Genomic DNA, 16,510 nt, shown 5'->3' on the forward strand with positions numbered 1-16,510 from the left:
ATATTTTCCTTAAGGACTGTACAGCACAGAAGAACATCAGAAACCAAGAAGGATAGTTTCCTGTGGGTCAGATGAATGTGTAATGCGGTGTAAACTTGGCAATTTTAGTGTCAGAAATGAGGAGAAAATAGATTTCAAAAATGTGGGCAGAAGAAGATATGAGGAGATTTGCTGAGCAAACGAACAGGCTAACATGCAGACTATTAATCCCTCTGTTTTTTCACACAAAGTGAAACCATGCCTACTCAGAAGGTGGGGGTGCAAAAGTTCATTTGTCTTTCATTTGCACTTCATAACAGCCAGGGCTATCAAGGCATACCGGATATCTCTGGGAGATTAATGATTAGCTGAAATTAGGTACAGTCAACATCCCACTTGTCTCTCCTGCCATCTTATCATTAACCCCAGGAAAGAGCTTATCTTTGAAAGCTCTTCTTTGTAGTATGTGTCTAGATAGCTTAGCTCCTAATAAGTCAGTTCAGTTTTAAGACCCTGTTCCGTTCAAAAGACAGGCTTTGAAAATCTGTCAGACTTTTAGGGAAATTTGGGTCTGGACTCAAATGCGAATGGCTCAACAGTAGTTTGCACACCTAAGTATCAAGTAAATACAAGTGCTCAGTAAGTGTGTTTATGTGCATTGCTGTGTGCTTTTCTTTCTACATAGGATAACACCCTGAAAACCTATGAAGTGAGTGAGCAGGGCTCTCCTAGGAGGCTACTTGCAATTCTTAAACAAAAATGTTCAAGCCTTGAGTGACCAGCAGTTTCCTGGAAGGGTGAAGGTTGCACCTAATATAAACAAACTACAGTTGATGCTGTGTGTTTGCCTCTTGAAGCAGAAAAATAATCCTTGAAGACAAACAGTTGAAGCAGTTGAGATAGAGGATTCTGTACCGATGTTTGTCTCAATTAAAGAAAATGGGAACAATGTCTTCTGGACCATAATACAACCATTTCAGCTTTAAAAGTACTGAAAAATAACAAAAAGGGTACTTAGTCTTAGCTGTGCGGGACAAATGCATAAAATTGATATTGCCAATGATTCCTCAAAGAGAAAGGAAATAAGAGTTGCCATAATGACCTTGTTGCCACCAGTGAATAGATGTCTATATGTATTTTTGTTCCTTTTTGTCTGAATTTTTAGAAAGGCCTATTTGTAGTCAACACTGTGTACTCTTGAAGAGTTGCGTACTAAAGGAATTGGTTGAATGCTTGCACCAAACCACTTTTTCTCAGAAGATGCTGATGCTGAATGATGTGCTTGTCCTTAGAACTTATTGATTCCACCAAAACTTCCAGAGGGAATTGGGCAAGTGGGAAAGCTGCCTATATGGAAGAGTAGTCCTGGCATCCTGGTTCCATGCCCAGTTTAAGAATGGGAAATCCCAGGCTCATAAGGAGCTTGTTTAGTTAAATGCTGATGTTCAACCTCTTTTCAGGCAGCCCAGTTCCTTTGGTGCTTGTGTAAGTTGAAAAATAAGAGAAAGCAAAAAAAAAAACAACCCCAAACCAAAAAACAATAAACTCAAAGAAACACCCAAGACTTACTAAGTTCTTCTGAAATATGGAAAAGTGAAACACTGAATTTTTTGCCATGTTTTGAACTTTTAAAAAATTTTAAAATGGCGCTCCCCTCACCCATCAGAAAAAAACCCCAAAGTGATAGTTGGTTTTTTTTTGTCAACCAATTCTGCTTTCTCCTGCAATGTTTGGTGTTGACAGTACTGGCCATTCTTTATTAGGAAAGGAAATAGAATAGAAATGCAAATCCATAACTGAGAGAGATTTTCAGGTAAAAATAGAGTGAAGCAAAAATGATTAAATAACAAAAACATAATAGATAGGCTTTCGCTGTGGTAAGGATTTTTACCCTGTGTTGAGCCTTCTGGAATGATACAACTGGGTGTTGACTTGTATCCATGGTCATAACACAGACAGGCCGGCCAGCTGAGATAACTGTTAACACTGGCATGCAGATACAGAGTATGACTGTATCTGTCAAGGGGGAAATACTCTGCGTACTTGATTGATTATTTTGGCACGATAATCCAATGACCTGATGTATTGTAGGGAAGGGGCAGGGAGGTTCTTTATGTGTATTTGGGTCATTGTGACAGAGGGAAGAAGATTTTTAATGCTGAGTAATTTGAGAGTATTTGATTGAAGCAGGTCAGCGTGTTGCATGGGCTCGCCAGATTAAGCAGTACAGTAGCAGGCATATAAAACAGGTGGCGGATGAAGAATAATCTTTTTTTTTCTTAATTTGCTGAAAGTGGTTTCTGTTCAAAATCAAGAGTTGCTCCATTTTTGGTGTCTTTAGGTGCAGATTTTAAACTCCTTATTACGTTGTTTATACTTCAAATTTTAGCTATACTGTTTGACCAGAACAGCCATTTTTCTCTTTACGTTGCCCTCTTCTCCCCTCCCTTTCTCCCCTAGACCCACAAGAAATGGAGCAAGGGGGATGGGACTTGAGGTCATCTATTGCTTGTAAAAGCTCAAGAAAGTAAAGCCGATTAGATAAATTTCATTCGCCGTAGAACTGGAAAGGAGGCTTTATGTTATTCTGGTATTAACAGAAAAGAAAAATTGTGGGGGTGAGGAATTGCGTTGGATTATGAGTCAGCACATGATGAGTAGAGCACTATGAAGCCTGTGGGGTGACTGGTGATTTTACCCCCACTTCTAAAGTTCTTCCATTAGCTAAGGGGATCCCACATGTGCAGATTTCTGCAGCCTATATTAGCAATTACCTCCTTCATGGTCGTGCATCTATATTCGTGTTTTATACAGTGCAGTAAAATAACCCTTTGTCACTACTTGCACTCCTGAATCATCCGCAGACCTCCTTCCCTGTCTCTGAACAACCTTTTCAAGAAGTTGGTGGAGAGTGGGAAGACATTTTTGGATCTGTGCGTAATTAATACCACGTCTGCTAATCATAATCAGTTGGCTGAATCACCTTCTTGTAATGAACTGTGCTACCATATCTAAATTATCAAAGAAACTCTTCAGTTTATATTTTTCTCATTATTGGTGTTTTTTATTTCTCTTAAGGTTGTTTTACAACAGTAGCTTGCGTAAGCTGCTGGCAGGACATAACATGTTAGGAAGGCTACCAGATCGGCTCGAGCGAACGCAAGTGGAGGTCCTGGACGTGCAACACAACCAGCTCCTTGAACTGCCATCTAACCTGCTTTTGAAAGCAGACAGGTAATTATAAAGAAATTTCATCTTTTTGACTTGAGCATGATGAACCTTGCTTTGTGTGTTACTTCCTGACTCAAAGGGTAATCTGAGGTTCCCCTAATTTGAAAGTTGCCAAACCTTGTGTGGTAAGAACACATGTCTGTCCAACTCACCAAAACATATTCTTTTTATTCTGGTTTTGTTACCTTATATGGTTGCTTCTTTTTTCCCACCGAGCTCCTACTGAACACCTACTTCTTGAAATCTAACTGTAAAGTGAAGCACATGCTATTTTCTACTACATACACTGAGATGGTTTAGTGGCAGTTTCTTTAAATACATATTTCTTAGGCTTGTTTGATGGAGTGTGAAAGCTTTTTTTCTCCCTTCAGTCAGAGGCTAGAACTTATTTATACCTGTCAAACAAAACAAAATCTCTGCAAAGGGCTGTCAGAATAATTCAGTTATTCCCCTGTCCTTGCTTTGTGAATTTTTTTTATACCTTTCAGATATTTGTCACTAATTTAGTTGGTGTCACCACTTGATCTGCTTTCTGGATTCTTATTTTTATGCTGCTGTTTCTTTAATATCAGGGTCTTCATAAGTTTTTTTCCTGGGTATGAACATATCCTTTAGGTGGCTATGATTGAAATATAGGGGGATGGTGGATAGGCTGACCCTGCTTGGTGTCGATGTTCCTTGCACCGCTGCGCTTCCACATGTAGTCATGGGATTTCTGAGTGCTCAACACATGCATAATTTAACAGACAGTGAGATTGTGTGCTATGGGGTTTTATTTTTGATCCTAGCTGTGACAAAAGAAGTGCATAGCTCCTGGCTTTTTTGAGAGGTGGAGAAGCAACAAGGGGGGGGTGATCTCACTGGCAGAGCTCCTCTTCCAATTACAAGTATTGCAAAATCCCTGCTTTTATACTATTGTTAATTCTGTTGTGTGCCTCTGGTTAAATTTCCCAGAGAATTAGGTTGGTGGTTGAGATGCTTTTTAAATAAACTCTTTTAACTGTCCCAAGTTGAAATTCATATCTATTCACTTGGAAAGGATAGAAAACTTAAAGTGAGTTTCAGAGAGCTACTGGCATATTTGAAAGCAAAAAGAGAAATCATTTTGTAAAATTTCTATTAAAAGCAGGTTGTACTTCTAGGATGTAGTTTAGTGCAATTTTGGCATAGAGAGAAACTGATTTTTTTGTAATGCAGCTCATCTGGAGACAGCTTTTTTTTTTTCTTGTGATGCCAAATTGAACAAGTACAGGCTAAAACCAGGATTGGGAATAAATTCCCAGAAGTTTGGTAGAAGTGTGCTGAGAAGAGCTAGAATTAAAGAATATATTGAATAACGGTGTTCAATTCGGGCTTGAGGATTTTTTTCCCCTCTGCAGCTTTTGAGCAGTACAGGGCACGTGTTTTCCAAGTCTTTTACAGGTCATAAAAACAGTCAGGCACCATCATAGGAGATAAACAGACCTTACCCATTCTGGCATCTCATCACCGCTGCAGCCTCCCTCCTTGTGATGATAGTAGAAGCAGTTGACTTGGGTAGGGTTTTCCCCATTGATCCCTACCCCTTAATTAGTTTAGATGACATGGCTTGGAAATGGCTTGTTCATGCTGGTGCTCCTGTGACTGCTGCGAAAGTGAGAACTGTGAAGGAAAACAGCAGTACAGATTAGTAGATTAGTGTACAATGTCAGAGCTTTAAGTTTGGAATTTCCTACAGGAAAGATCTTCCTTTTTATTTTGTTTTCAAATACTTGCATCTTGTCAGCAGCAAAGTGTCAACAGAAATAGGTCTGGGCCAGGAAAAGATGTTCAGGGGATTGTTTTGTTTTAAAAAGGTAAAATGATTCTCTTCTCCAAGCATTCCCTGGGAAGCACAATCTGTACTGCCAGACATGCCAAGAGAACTGGTTTTCCTGAGTGGTCTGTTGTGGTCTCTACCCAGCGTGTGATATTGGACAAATTACTTTACCTTACAGAACCTTTATCTCTGCATAAAATGACTTCCCTTTTGCAGCCTTGGAAAGATTAGTTTTGGGTTTTTTTGAAAGGTAGTCAGATCTGTGCAACTGACAGATGATATCTTGTCTGGATATGAAGTCTCATGCTGTGAATTATAAATGCTTTTCTTTCTCAGTCCTGAATATTTGACAAAGTGGGTGTGAAGAGCCTTGGGCGAACTTCAGCTCAAGTGCTGGTGGGCTTTGACATCTAGAACATCTGAGGAAGGGAAGGAAATTGGTGCATTGGTGCATGAAGAGAGAATATCACTTCTACCAAAAAAACTCTGAAAAAAATACTGAAAAACCTCAGTTTTCATCATAGAAGAATCTATGAACATTGATTTTCTGCCTTAATCCTTAAAAAAAACAGGAAGGTGTAATCTTCTGCTGAAGAGTATAATTAGGGATATTTCGTGTGTCTGCTTTTTAATTAATTATTTTTTAAAACTGTTAGTCGAGGAGAAATTGAGGACTAGCCTGTGAAACATTTCTCTGACCAAGACGGAACTTGGTTCTGTTTATTGCACTGAAAGTATGCACATCTTGATCATGTTAGCAAGAACTTCTCTTGTAGGGTGGGGATTTTCTTGGCAAGATGAGTACCACAGAGGCAGCCAGATAATATCTTCATTTCTCATTACCATATGCTGGAAAAACAGAGAATTCATGCAAGTGCTACGGCTGATGGGGAGAACTCCCAAACTGAGTCCTGAGCCTTTTCTTCGTGCACCTGCATTCCTGAAGCCTTTTGTTTCTATCCACTGCTGCCTCTGTTGTGATGCCTTTTCCACTGTCTGATTCTTAAACAGACTTTTTACTGCCTTCCTTGAGCAGCTTGCAGCAAACTACCATTTAATGGCATCGAAACTGTTGTACAAAGTGCTCTTCAGATAAGACTAGTAAGCATTCGAGAGCTTTAGCTGGGCATGGTAGAAAAGCAGTGGTAGTGGTCAGGGAAGGGTTAAAAATGGGGGCACAGTGTGGGAAGGGCAAGGGTTTGCCTCTTGCCTAAGCATCCTTTCCAGTAAAAATGGCTGTTTTCAGTATAAACCCTTAAAAGAGCCATGAGACTACTCAAAGCACTTGTGTGGTGAAGATGTGTAGCTGTGATTGCACAGCTTAAACCTTGAGCTTTGTTTTGCAGTGTCTGGTAGGGACCAGCTGTGGTGGCTAAGGCAGTGTCAGCTGTTCAGAGCCTGTCTAGGATCTGTCTGCGTGATTCTTGTTTTCAGCTTTGTTCAGCTGTTCTTATCTCATTTGATTTTCTGTATGTTTTGAATTTATTTTATTTAATTTGTTTGGGGTTTGGGTTTTTTAGCTGGAGTTCTGGAAGGTGACCCAGTTAAACTTGCTCTTGTTTGATATTTGCCATTTCCACCCACTGTGGCTGCTTCTTTGTGATGCAAGTATTCAGTCCTATCCTGGATGCTGGGGAAGTGTGAGGGAGGGAACAAAGTCAAATGAATGCCAAGTGCTGTTTGAGTGTTTGATGCACATTCTTGTGTTGCAGAAATGCTTAACTGCATTTGTCTCTCTGTTGATAGGTTAAGGATTTGCAAGCAGGTACATTAGAAACTGAGGAAATCCCAATTAATAGAACAGTTAAGATAGGTTAGAAAGTAAAAGCTGAGGAGACAGCAGCAGTTAAGTGGGTTTTTTTGGCAGTCCATCAACAGGAAGGGGATTCACTTGAATGTTTCCTTTCTTTAATTTATTTTATTTATTTATTTTTTAAAGAAGAAATACCCTCTTTTGCATAGGCTGGCAAAACAACCTTGATGATTTTTTTTATCCTCTCTTTTTCCCCCCAGACATGCTTAGCATACAGGATTCTTCCTCGCATGCCTGCTACCACAACCATAAATTATTTTAGTATTAGGTGACCAGAAATTGAGGGCATGTCTCTGCAGAAGGCAGCGAAGAAGAAATTTTGTATTTTGATTGCTCTGTACTGATGGAGATCTTGGGGCATAGACCAAACTGGAAATCTTGATTTCTCTGCATATTCTCTTTTTACAGCTGCAGTGTTCTTTCCAACTCTTATCAGTACTTTTGAGCTAAACACAGTGATTTTGATTTACTGCTGCTTCACCACTGAATGCAGTTGTCTCTGTTCCTCCTTGTCAAATGTTCCTAAGCTTTTTAGAGAACTTATATTTTTTTCAGTGGTGGCTGTGTCTTACCAGCAAGCCAAGTTTGCCAAACTACCTCAGAAAATGATGAGGAATTGAGAGATGCTGTATTTTCACAACTGATTTCAGCTTTTGTGTGTGCTGGAGGTAGGCATTGGTGACACTGGTAGGCAAAGGTCAAACCTTGATCAGAATCCTCTGGGTATAAATAGGGAATGCTTGTGGCTGCATTTTAGGTCTTTTTTGTTGAGTTAGATCCATGTCCTTGATTCTGACCTATTCTTTGGACCTATTCTTTGGATTTTGACCTATTCTAGTCCTTTTTCTTATTTTGCCTCTTGGAGAAGTTAAATCCAGCAAGGGACTGTACTTCAATACCTCATAAAACCAAAGGTGACTTACTCCAGCCGGGGATTACTGTTTATATTATAACACCAGAGCAGAATATTCACCTTTTCAAAGCTGAAGAATTCTGACATCTCCCTGCCAGCGCCTTCATTTCTTTCTTAATTTCCGACGCTCTTCTAGTACTTGTTAATTCATGCTTTCCTCTCTGTATTATACTCTGGTATGTGTGCAGGCTGCTGAATTCAGGTCTTTGTAGTGATGCTGTAGGTTTTTTTCATGAGCTTGTGGTATAATATGTGGGTGGAATTGGAAAGGGAAACAATTAATTTTGGACTGAGTTTTAATACTTGACATTCTGCTTCCATCTGATAAGCAGTATGAGTGGGATATCTTCAAGGAACATGAATCAGTTTAAGTCCATACACAAGAGAGATAGGAACAGTTGTGCTTAAGTAAATTTCCACTCGTCTGGAGGGCATTTATAAGATGTGCCTTCTAAGGTAGCAGCTGGCACATTGCACAAGGATGAAGAGACAGGGGAGTGGAAATAACCTGGAGGAGGACTTCTGTGTTAAATCAGTGTGAGGAAAAACCTTATGGGCAAGTACAATTTTGGGTGTTGTTGGGTTTTTGTTGGTTTCGTTTGTTGTTGGGTTGGGTTTTTTGGGGGGTTGAGTGCTTTTTTGTGTTTGTTTTTTTTGTTGTTGGTTTGAGGGTTTTTTTACATAAGATTATAGCATAGAATTGAGAAATTTTTGGCAGTAGCAGTCTGCTGGTTCATTCTGTTCTTTGGCCAAAGAATGGTGTTCCTTTTTAATTTTATTTTTATTTTTAAATACAGACAATATCTTGAAAGAATTATCATTTCAGAATGTTTTTGCCATTTTAATGAAACAGCTGGTCAAAAGGAACATGTAAGCAAGCAGCATAGTTATTTCTAAAAGTTATTTTAGTTCTGTCATCTACAGACAGAGATTAGTGTGTAACTGTTCTGAATCTGACTGTCAGTTGTTTAATGAGAGATACCCTGCTACCACAGGGTTCCTGTTCCAGGCTGCTGGCAAGATTTTTGCTGGGCACCTAAACTTTGTTCACAACAAGACACTAAACTGTCGGTTAGAATAATGAGGATTTATTTCCAATGTTGTTGTATCACTCTCTGGAAGATTTGGCAAAAGGGCGGGGTTGGGGAGAAGGGGGTGTATGTGCAGAGCATCAACTTTCCTCTCTCCTTTCCCCTTTGGAAAATACATGCATCAAAACTGATTTCTGGCAGGAATACACAGATTCCATTCAGTTTTAGTACCAGTGAGGGAACAACTTGAAATTTCTTGTTGTATTCCACCAATGTTGAAAGTTTATTAAAAACAGAAGAATGTTCGATTCATTTTTCTTTCGAATTTAAAATGGCTTCAGTATGGTACACTGTATTAATTTCAGCATTATCAGAGCAATGTACCTTTTCTTACTTGAAGCTTTTAGTTGTACTTTGGGCTAGCTGTTCTTGAGAGAACTTCATAGCCATAGGTTATGATGCACTCTAGGTTACCTCTTTGGCTGCTGGTATCTGTGAAACACTCCAGGTTATTCTCCTGTAGCCTTCGAGAACAAAAGTAAAACACAGATTGTTCTTCAGGGTAGCAGAATATGACCTTTCTTAGGGGGTGTTTTGCTACCACCTCCTCATCCCCATCATATGCTTGTAAAAACTCACTTTTCCCAGCAGCCTTAAACCTGTTTATTACTTAAACCTTTCCAGACTGAGCTGAAGCTGATAATTTTGTACTATGAGTGGTACGAAGGGTACTGTGTCTTTAATGTTAGTCAAGGTCCCTTTTTTGTGGAGAGGGAAGACTATCATGCACATTAGATTGAAGTTGCCGAAGTAGGAGCTGTCTGTACTTTTAGCAATAGGTATACTTGCTGGTGTTTAATTAAGTACAGGATCTGTTAATGTGCTATGCTTCAGTTTAGTGATCCAAATTTGAATGAGCTTAATATATTTTTAGCTTGTAGCTAAAGGGTGAAATTGAGCAGCATCTTTTTAGAATAAATAAATAAATTTAAAACCCTTTCAGCTGCTTATTCCCTTCTCTATATTAATCCTTCCTCTCCTCCCTTCCTCCTCTGGATTTTTAGCACCCTTGTGAATAATGAATGAGCCTGAGGATTAAACTGTGTTTCTCTGAAGTGGACTCCTCTGTCTGTGTAAAACAGCTAACCTAGTTTCAGTTCTGTGCAGTGTTGAGAGATTTTTGCTTCTAATGGAAATAGTGGGTTTTTTTTAATCCTTTGGCATTCCACGTGACTTCTGTAGCATGTTTGACCCTTATTTACTGCTGAGCAAGTTTCAACCAGCTGCTACCCTTGCAAATCCATTTCATTCATTAGTAGGCCTTAAAGGTCAGTGTGGACTCCTGTGTGCATGGGAGCAGCTATCAATATTTTATCGCTTTCTCTTAAGATTGACAGGAACACACCTACCTTTTGTGTCCTGATCAGTGCCTGTACAGGCTTCAGACAGCACATTTATGAGTCTCCGTTGTTGAACTCAGCTTTGCCCCTTGCAGTTGCCCATTCCTGTTGTTTGGTAGGAGCAATATGGCCTGGTCTGAACGTGGTTGCTGCAGACTGGCAACACACACTTCTGTATCGCTCTGAGGGAGCCGTTTCTGAAAACGGGAGGAAGGGAGGTCATATTTCTGCTGAAAAGGCATGGTTATGCCAAAGTTGGTTACCAAAGGATAAATAGTTTATTTTTTCCATGTCTTTGGAATAACTGGTGTGAAGTCTAGCCCTCAAGATACCTACACTGCTGCTGTGATCACCAAACTCCCCTAACAAACATGAATCCTCTGCCCACAGAACTTCACTGGCAGGAATGGGCAGTGCCTATACCTCAGCAAGTCTTGTTCCTGTCCTGGAAAAAGTCCTTTGGGGGAGAAAGAATAACTCCATTTCTGTGCTTCTTCAGTCCTTGCTGCTTGCAGTGGGACTGCAAAAATATACTTGACATGGGCTTCTGCTGCTTTGGGGAACAGGGGAAGGGCACTGAGAAACTACATAGAGATCTGGCTGTCTTGCTGCACACATCAGCAAGCAAGTATATAACTTTTTAAATTTCATTAGCTACTAGCACTGTCTCTCTTTAAAATCTGAAAGGCAAATTACTGCTTTGTCTCAGGCTTTGTTTTTTGTTGTGCTTGGTACATCTTTAGCTATCCAAATATTCAAAGAGTACTTTTTCATATTTCGTAGTTGCTTTCAGGCCTGCAGGTTTAAACAAAATACTGTCTGCACCCTAGACAGTATTTAAAATACTGAAACATTGGCTGACTTTTTTTACCATTGACTTCTTTAGTCACTTAAAAGGCAGCTATGCTCTCATGATTTGTTTATGATGAATACAGAATTCGTTTTTATGTGTAATGAATATGGAAATTATGTGGTTTGTTATTGCTCTGTCCTGTAGGTAGGTATGTAGTAATGTTGGAGGTACTGAGGTCTTGATAACAGAATAGAGGCATTCTGACATACTCATTTTGCTGATGTTTTGTTCTTACAAATGTGGTCATTTAAAAACACAATCAGAAGTTTTGTTCTTATAGTGCTAGACTTTTGGTCTTTCTGTCTGTTGTTGTGAACTTGTTGCTTTTGACCTTTACTTTATAACTATCTTAAGTTACCTCTTAAAAATAGAGATTTTTATTTATACTTCTAGACAAAACCTGCAGGATGTTTCACTGAACTCCCTTATGTAACTTCTCTTTGCAGCCTGAGATTTCTTAATGCCTCTGCCAACAAACTGGAAATGCTTCCTCCAGCCACCCTTTCTGAAGAAACCCACAGCATCTTGCAGGAGTTGTATTTGACCAATAACAACCTCACAGATAAATGTGTACCCTTGTTAACAGGCCACCCACACCTGAAAATTTTGCACATGGCTTACAATCGCCTACAGAGCTTCCCTGCAAGGTAAGTTTCACTGCCTCTGGCCCACTGGTGGGTGGGCATCGTGAAATATTTTCACAGTAAGAACTAAATTGCACAGAAATGTGGTGGCATAGGCTGTATTTTGAATGTAGTGGTACTGCAGTGGGTGGATTCACCTGCTTATGTCCTCTTGCACATTGCTACCCTCTCTTGCAGTACACAGTCAAGCAAGGCTGCATGTTGGTTGGTGTGTTTTAATGATGCTTGAAACTCTTTTCAGCTGGACTAATTCAGCATGGCCACACTTTGCTTTTGGAAGTTGAGCTAGGAGGTCTTTTGTTTTGCCTGTCTTGGTCACTTTGCTTACACCTGGCGGGCTTCTCCTCGCAAGAGATTAGTGAGCATAATGGTCTGGAAATGTCTTCTCAAAGTGAACTACACTACACTAGGGAAAAATCCTCTCAACTCCTGAAGGAGTTTCTGCCTTGCCAGCAATTTCTGTACTTTCAAATCACTGTTTTAATCAGAAATCTTTCAAGTGTAAGATGTGCTGTAAAACTGATGGGGTACTATCTTGGAAAAGAGTTGCCAATAAATAATGGAAAAGACATCTCTGTCCTTGTGTGATGTTCTGAGCATCTAGGCTTCAGTGGCAAGGGGGAGGGATGGAGATGAATTTAGGGGGAAGGGCTGAGTGGGATGCTAGACGGTGGAGGGGAAAATTTGAGATGGAATGAGAAACTGGGGTAAAACGAAAGGGAAAGAAGGGAGGAAAAAGAGTGAAAGTGAGCTGGTGAGCAGGGGCAATGTAAGCAAAGTAAATAATCTGAAAGGTAGCATTAACAAACACTAGAAGAAATACACATTTTGTTCCACAACTGTGTTAGCATCTGTGTGAGGAGAGGCGACAGGCACTGCTGTGAACAAGAGTCAAAGTCTATGATTTTGTTTTCTTAAAATAATGAAAACCACTGCTCTTATTGCCACTTCAAAATAAAATATGCATGTCTATTAAAAGAAGAATTCTCAAATTTTTGTTTTCATAGCAAAATGGCCAAGCTAGAAGAGTTGGAGGAAATTGATATTAGTGGGAACAAACTGAAAGCCATTCCAACAACCATCATGAATTGCAGACGTATGCATACTGTAATTGCTCACTCCAACTGCATTGAAGTCTTCCCAGAAGTCATGCAGCTTTCTGAAATAAAGGTATTGAATGAATGTGCTTTGGAAGAAGCAAGCGTAATGTGATTTTACCAATTCTGTTCTCCCCTTGGGTCTCTCATTGCTATGGGATAGTATATTCTCAGAAATTATGGAGATCTGACAGCTGCTTTCTCCTCTGAAGTCATATGCAAAATATTTGCCCCTGTGCAGCCTCAGAGTGAAATGGAAGAGGAGCCTCAAAATCTGATTTACGCTTACCTTCATTAGATCGTATCTTCTCTGCCAAATAAGTGTTAATTGTCTTCTTGTGACAGTCTGTTTTGATACGACTTAAACATTTGGCAAGAGCTATGGATAATTAACTGTTGCTGCCTTGGCAATTGGTTGATTGTGTAGGAATGGACTTTGTTTAGAGCACATGTTAAAAACTGCTGAAGCTGCAAAATATGATAGGCCTTGGGGACAGAGATAAATTCCAGGAGCACGGGATTTGAGTATTTAGGCAAGCTACTTTCATTTTCCTAATTGCAGTCATATTTTGTAGAATGGGGAGAATACTTAATTCATTTCTTGTATGTGTTTCCAGAAGTAATTCTGTACATTTCCTGACACTTCTTTTTGTGGGACACATTCTTTGCTTGACCACACTGATGAACACTGCTGCTTACCTTTTGTGAATCGAGTTTCTGCTTCTCACCTGACTAGTGCAGAATAGTTCACGCTGTGCGTTCTTTTCTTCTGGCCAGAGCTGGGAGATGGTTATCTCACAGCATACAAATCTTGTGATACAGCAGAAAAATCTGTCATTCTCTGAGGCTGAGAACTGATTACCTATTCATGGACTCAAAACAACTTAAGTGTCCTTCTGGCGCTCTGCTCTGTGAAGTCAAAAGGCTAAGTTCCCAGCCTGACGTGTATGCCTCAGTGTCTGGGGTCATGGAAAGCAGCAGGAGCAATAATTCTGTTGGACAAGCGAGTACATGTAAAGATGAGCTTTGTGGTTTTAGCCAGGAAATCTCAAACAAACTTGTGGGTTTCTGAATACTCCTCCCTCTTTGGAACAATGGCCAGAGAGGAAGCAGAGGGCCATTTAGAATCAATCAGAAGTAAAGCCTTTTTTCTTAGAGGAAGAATTGGGGTGGGGGAGTGAGGCTCCGCACAGTAAACATTTCTTTAAAAATATGAGGGTGGTGTTAACAAAACAAAAAAAAAAGATAATGTAAACATGCTGATAGGGAACAGTTACCTTTTTCCTTTTGTTCATGCATCTTGGGGAAAACTGAATGCTTTACAGAAGCATCATGTTCAAAGTGCTACTCAGCGACATTGAGCAGCAAAAATACTCTTGGAAGACCTAGCAGTTTCTTCCTGCTGGTTTCCTATGGTTATTTAGTTCTCTTTAGCAGAAGAAAGAGGTGTGGACGTCACCAATTGTTTTGGGAATGCAGGGATAGCGTGTGGCTTCATCTGAGAGGGCACAGTGTTCTTTGACTCCACCTTTGTGGAAGGACAATGCCTGGTCAGTACTCCAGCCGAGTTTTGACTTACATGAGATGTAAATTACCAGATGGGAATGTGCTGTGTTGGGTATAGGGGTTTTTCTGGCCTTCTGGCGGTTTCTCTAGGTCAGGGTTGGTGTTTATCAGTTTGGAATTAAGCTTGTGCTGATTGCCTATATCCTTTACTTGGCCTTACCCGAGCTCCTTCTTAGATACATGAGAGCATTGAAAATGTGCCAAGGTAAGTTTGGAATTCATTGCTTTAAGTATGGATTTGGTCATTTGGTGAAATAAGCTTGCTTATAGCAAAGCACAAAGTCATATAGTCTGATGTCACCTCTGTGCATATATCATATTTGATGGTTAATTTTAACTGAAGTGTCATTCAAACACTCTCAACTCCTGGGAAAACTCTGTTACCTGAGGTAATGGCTGTTTTACTTTTGTATTTAATTAGCCTGGGAGGCTGACATATTATGGTTTTGGTGTCTGTTACTGGAACAGTTAGTAGCAGCAGTTACTATGCTGCCTAAAATGATTTCAGAAGAAAATTAGTATAAATGATAATGCTTTTACAGTTGCAACAACTCCAGGATTTCCAGATGCAAGGTCATTTTGGCAATATAATTTACTCTAAGCCTTTTTTACACACTTTTTTATACACTCTGTAGCCTTTTCCAAGGCCACAGAAGTTGTGTTGCCCTCTTCTAAAGAGCCCAGGGGATGTCTCTGAAATATCTTGCCCAATACATTTTTTAGGGTTTTTATTTTTTTTTTATGACAGGTATTTATACTGTCAGGTTTATCTCTGTGCACTGAAATATCTTCTGTGAGTGGCTGAGCAGCTGGAAGCACACACACCTGAGTCAATGCCCCAGCAGACACTGCCTTGCAGCTGTTGTTTGACTGCAATTCCTTGCCTTAGAAAATAAAAAAGGATGCTTTTGAAATGGTTATCCATTGTCCTGGTTTTCTTGTGCAGTCAAACAATTGACTAGTCCTTACTGCTTCTGTAGAGTGTAGCAACCTGGGCTTGCTTTTCCCAGCCGGGACCTCACTTTACTTTATCATCCAGTTTTTGTTGACTGATGAGTTGCTTCTATTCATGGTTGTCTTGCTGGGCTGCTGTGCTGAGGGATACAGAGGGTTTTTTGTCACCATTTTTGATCAAGCTTATCTTTTGCAGGATGATTACGTTGAGATCTGAAATAAGTGAAGATCTAGTAGCAGTAACACCTTGAAAACAAAACTCTTGATCTTTGGTAGTTTTTCTCCTAGCTGAACAGGTTAATATGGGTATGGTTACCTTCAGTCACAACTGGAAATAACTGAAGTCCCTTCCAGCCTTGAACACAGCAGTTACAAAGCTGTGGATGCAGCATAAGCAAATGCTGACTGTTAAACTCTGTCTTTCAGCTAGCCTATCAAGCGCAAAATCCTGTGTGCAGTTGCAGGAGTTGTTCGTCTGGTGCTGCATGGGTGGGGCAAAACCAGCTTGCATTTCATGCATGAGGAAATTGGGATCAGTTAGGATGTAGACTTTCCTGCTTGCCTGGGGAGTAGAATAAGGACTAAATTTAACACGGATCCGCAAGCCTATTCTTCAAACAGTACAAGTGATACCTAAGAAAACCCAACCTGATAAATTAGCTATCTTCATAGTGCCTAGGGACCAAGGGATCTGCTGTAGAGTGTTGCTATCTTTGGCATGCTGGGCATTTAAGGAGAACAGTTAAATTATTGTATTTGTATTTTTCATTCCGGCATGCTCTTCCATCAAATTTGTAATAGCATTGAGGTGTTGAACACAGCAACTGCTGGCAGCTTTCTTAATCTGCAAAGTAATTACTGGCTCTCTGGAAGCAGGAAGAAGTTGTGCAGAGTCAAAAACCTCGCTGGAATAACTGCTGTTAAGCTGTCTACTATTTTGTTTGCGTGACAGATTTAGACTTTGATTTCCTTATCAGGCTTAGATAACGTCAGCAGTTTGTTCTTGATAGATAATAAAGCCTCCATATTAGACAATCTCGAGATTCAAGATTTGGGTCAGAAATTTATTTCTGTTGTGCTTATTTAATAAAGCGTTCGGAGATTTTTCGTTTCCAGAATTTACTAGGTTAATCCTATGCCTTCTTCCAGCTCAGGACCCAATGTCTTTGTATACACCTACAAAAATGAAAGTGCCTCTCTTGTATCGATGGTTATTACGTAATGGTCAAAA

The 16,510-nt window shown here is 39.9% G+C and overlaps 1 protein-coding gene across 1 annotated transcript in view; it reads left to right on the forward strand.

Annotated features, from left to right (window-relative positions):
- The window catches only part of PHLPP1 (PH domain and leucine rich repeat protein phosphatase 1), a 133,944-nt gene that overhangs the window by 105,358 nt on the left and 12,076 nt on the right, over positions 1-16,510 (forward strand). The window contains exons 10-12 of the mRNA XM_027727938.2: positions 3,058-3,213; positions 11,465-11,665; positions 12,670-12,832. Of these exons, the coding sequence (XP_027583739.1) occupies positions 3,058-3,213; positions 11,465-11,665; positions 12,670-12,832 (520 nt within the window). The remainder of the gene's footprint in view (positions 1-3,057; positions 3,214-11,464; positions 11,666-12,669; positions 12,833-16,510) is intronic.

This window comes from Pipra filicauda, unplaced genomic scaffold (assembly GCF_003945595.2).
Source record: "Pipra filicauda isolate LSUMZ 115617 unplaced genomic scaffold, ASM394559v2 scaffold48_size3843733_pilon, whole genome shotgun sequence".
In the NCBI taxonomy this organism is placed as follows: domain Eukaryota; kingdom Metazoa; phylum Chordata; class Aves; order Passeriformes; family Pipridae; genus Pipra; species Pipra filicauda.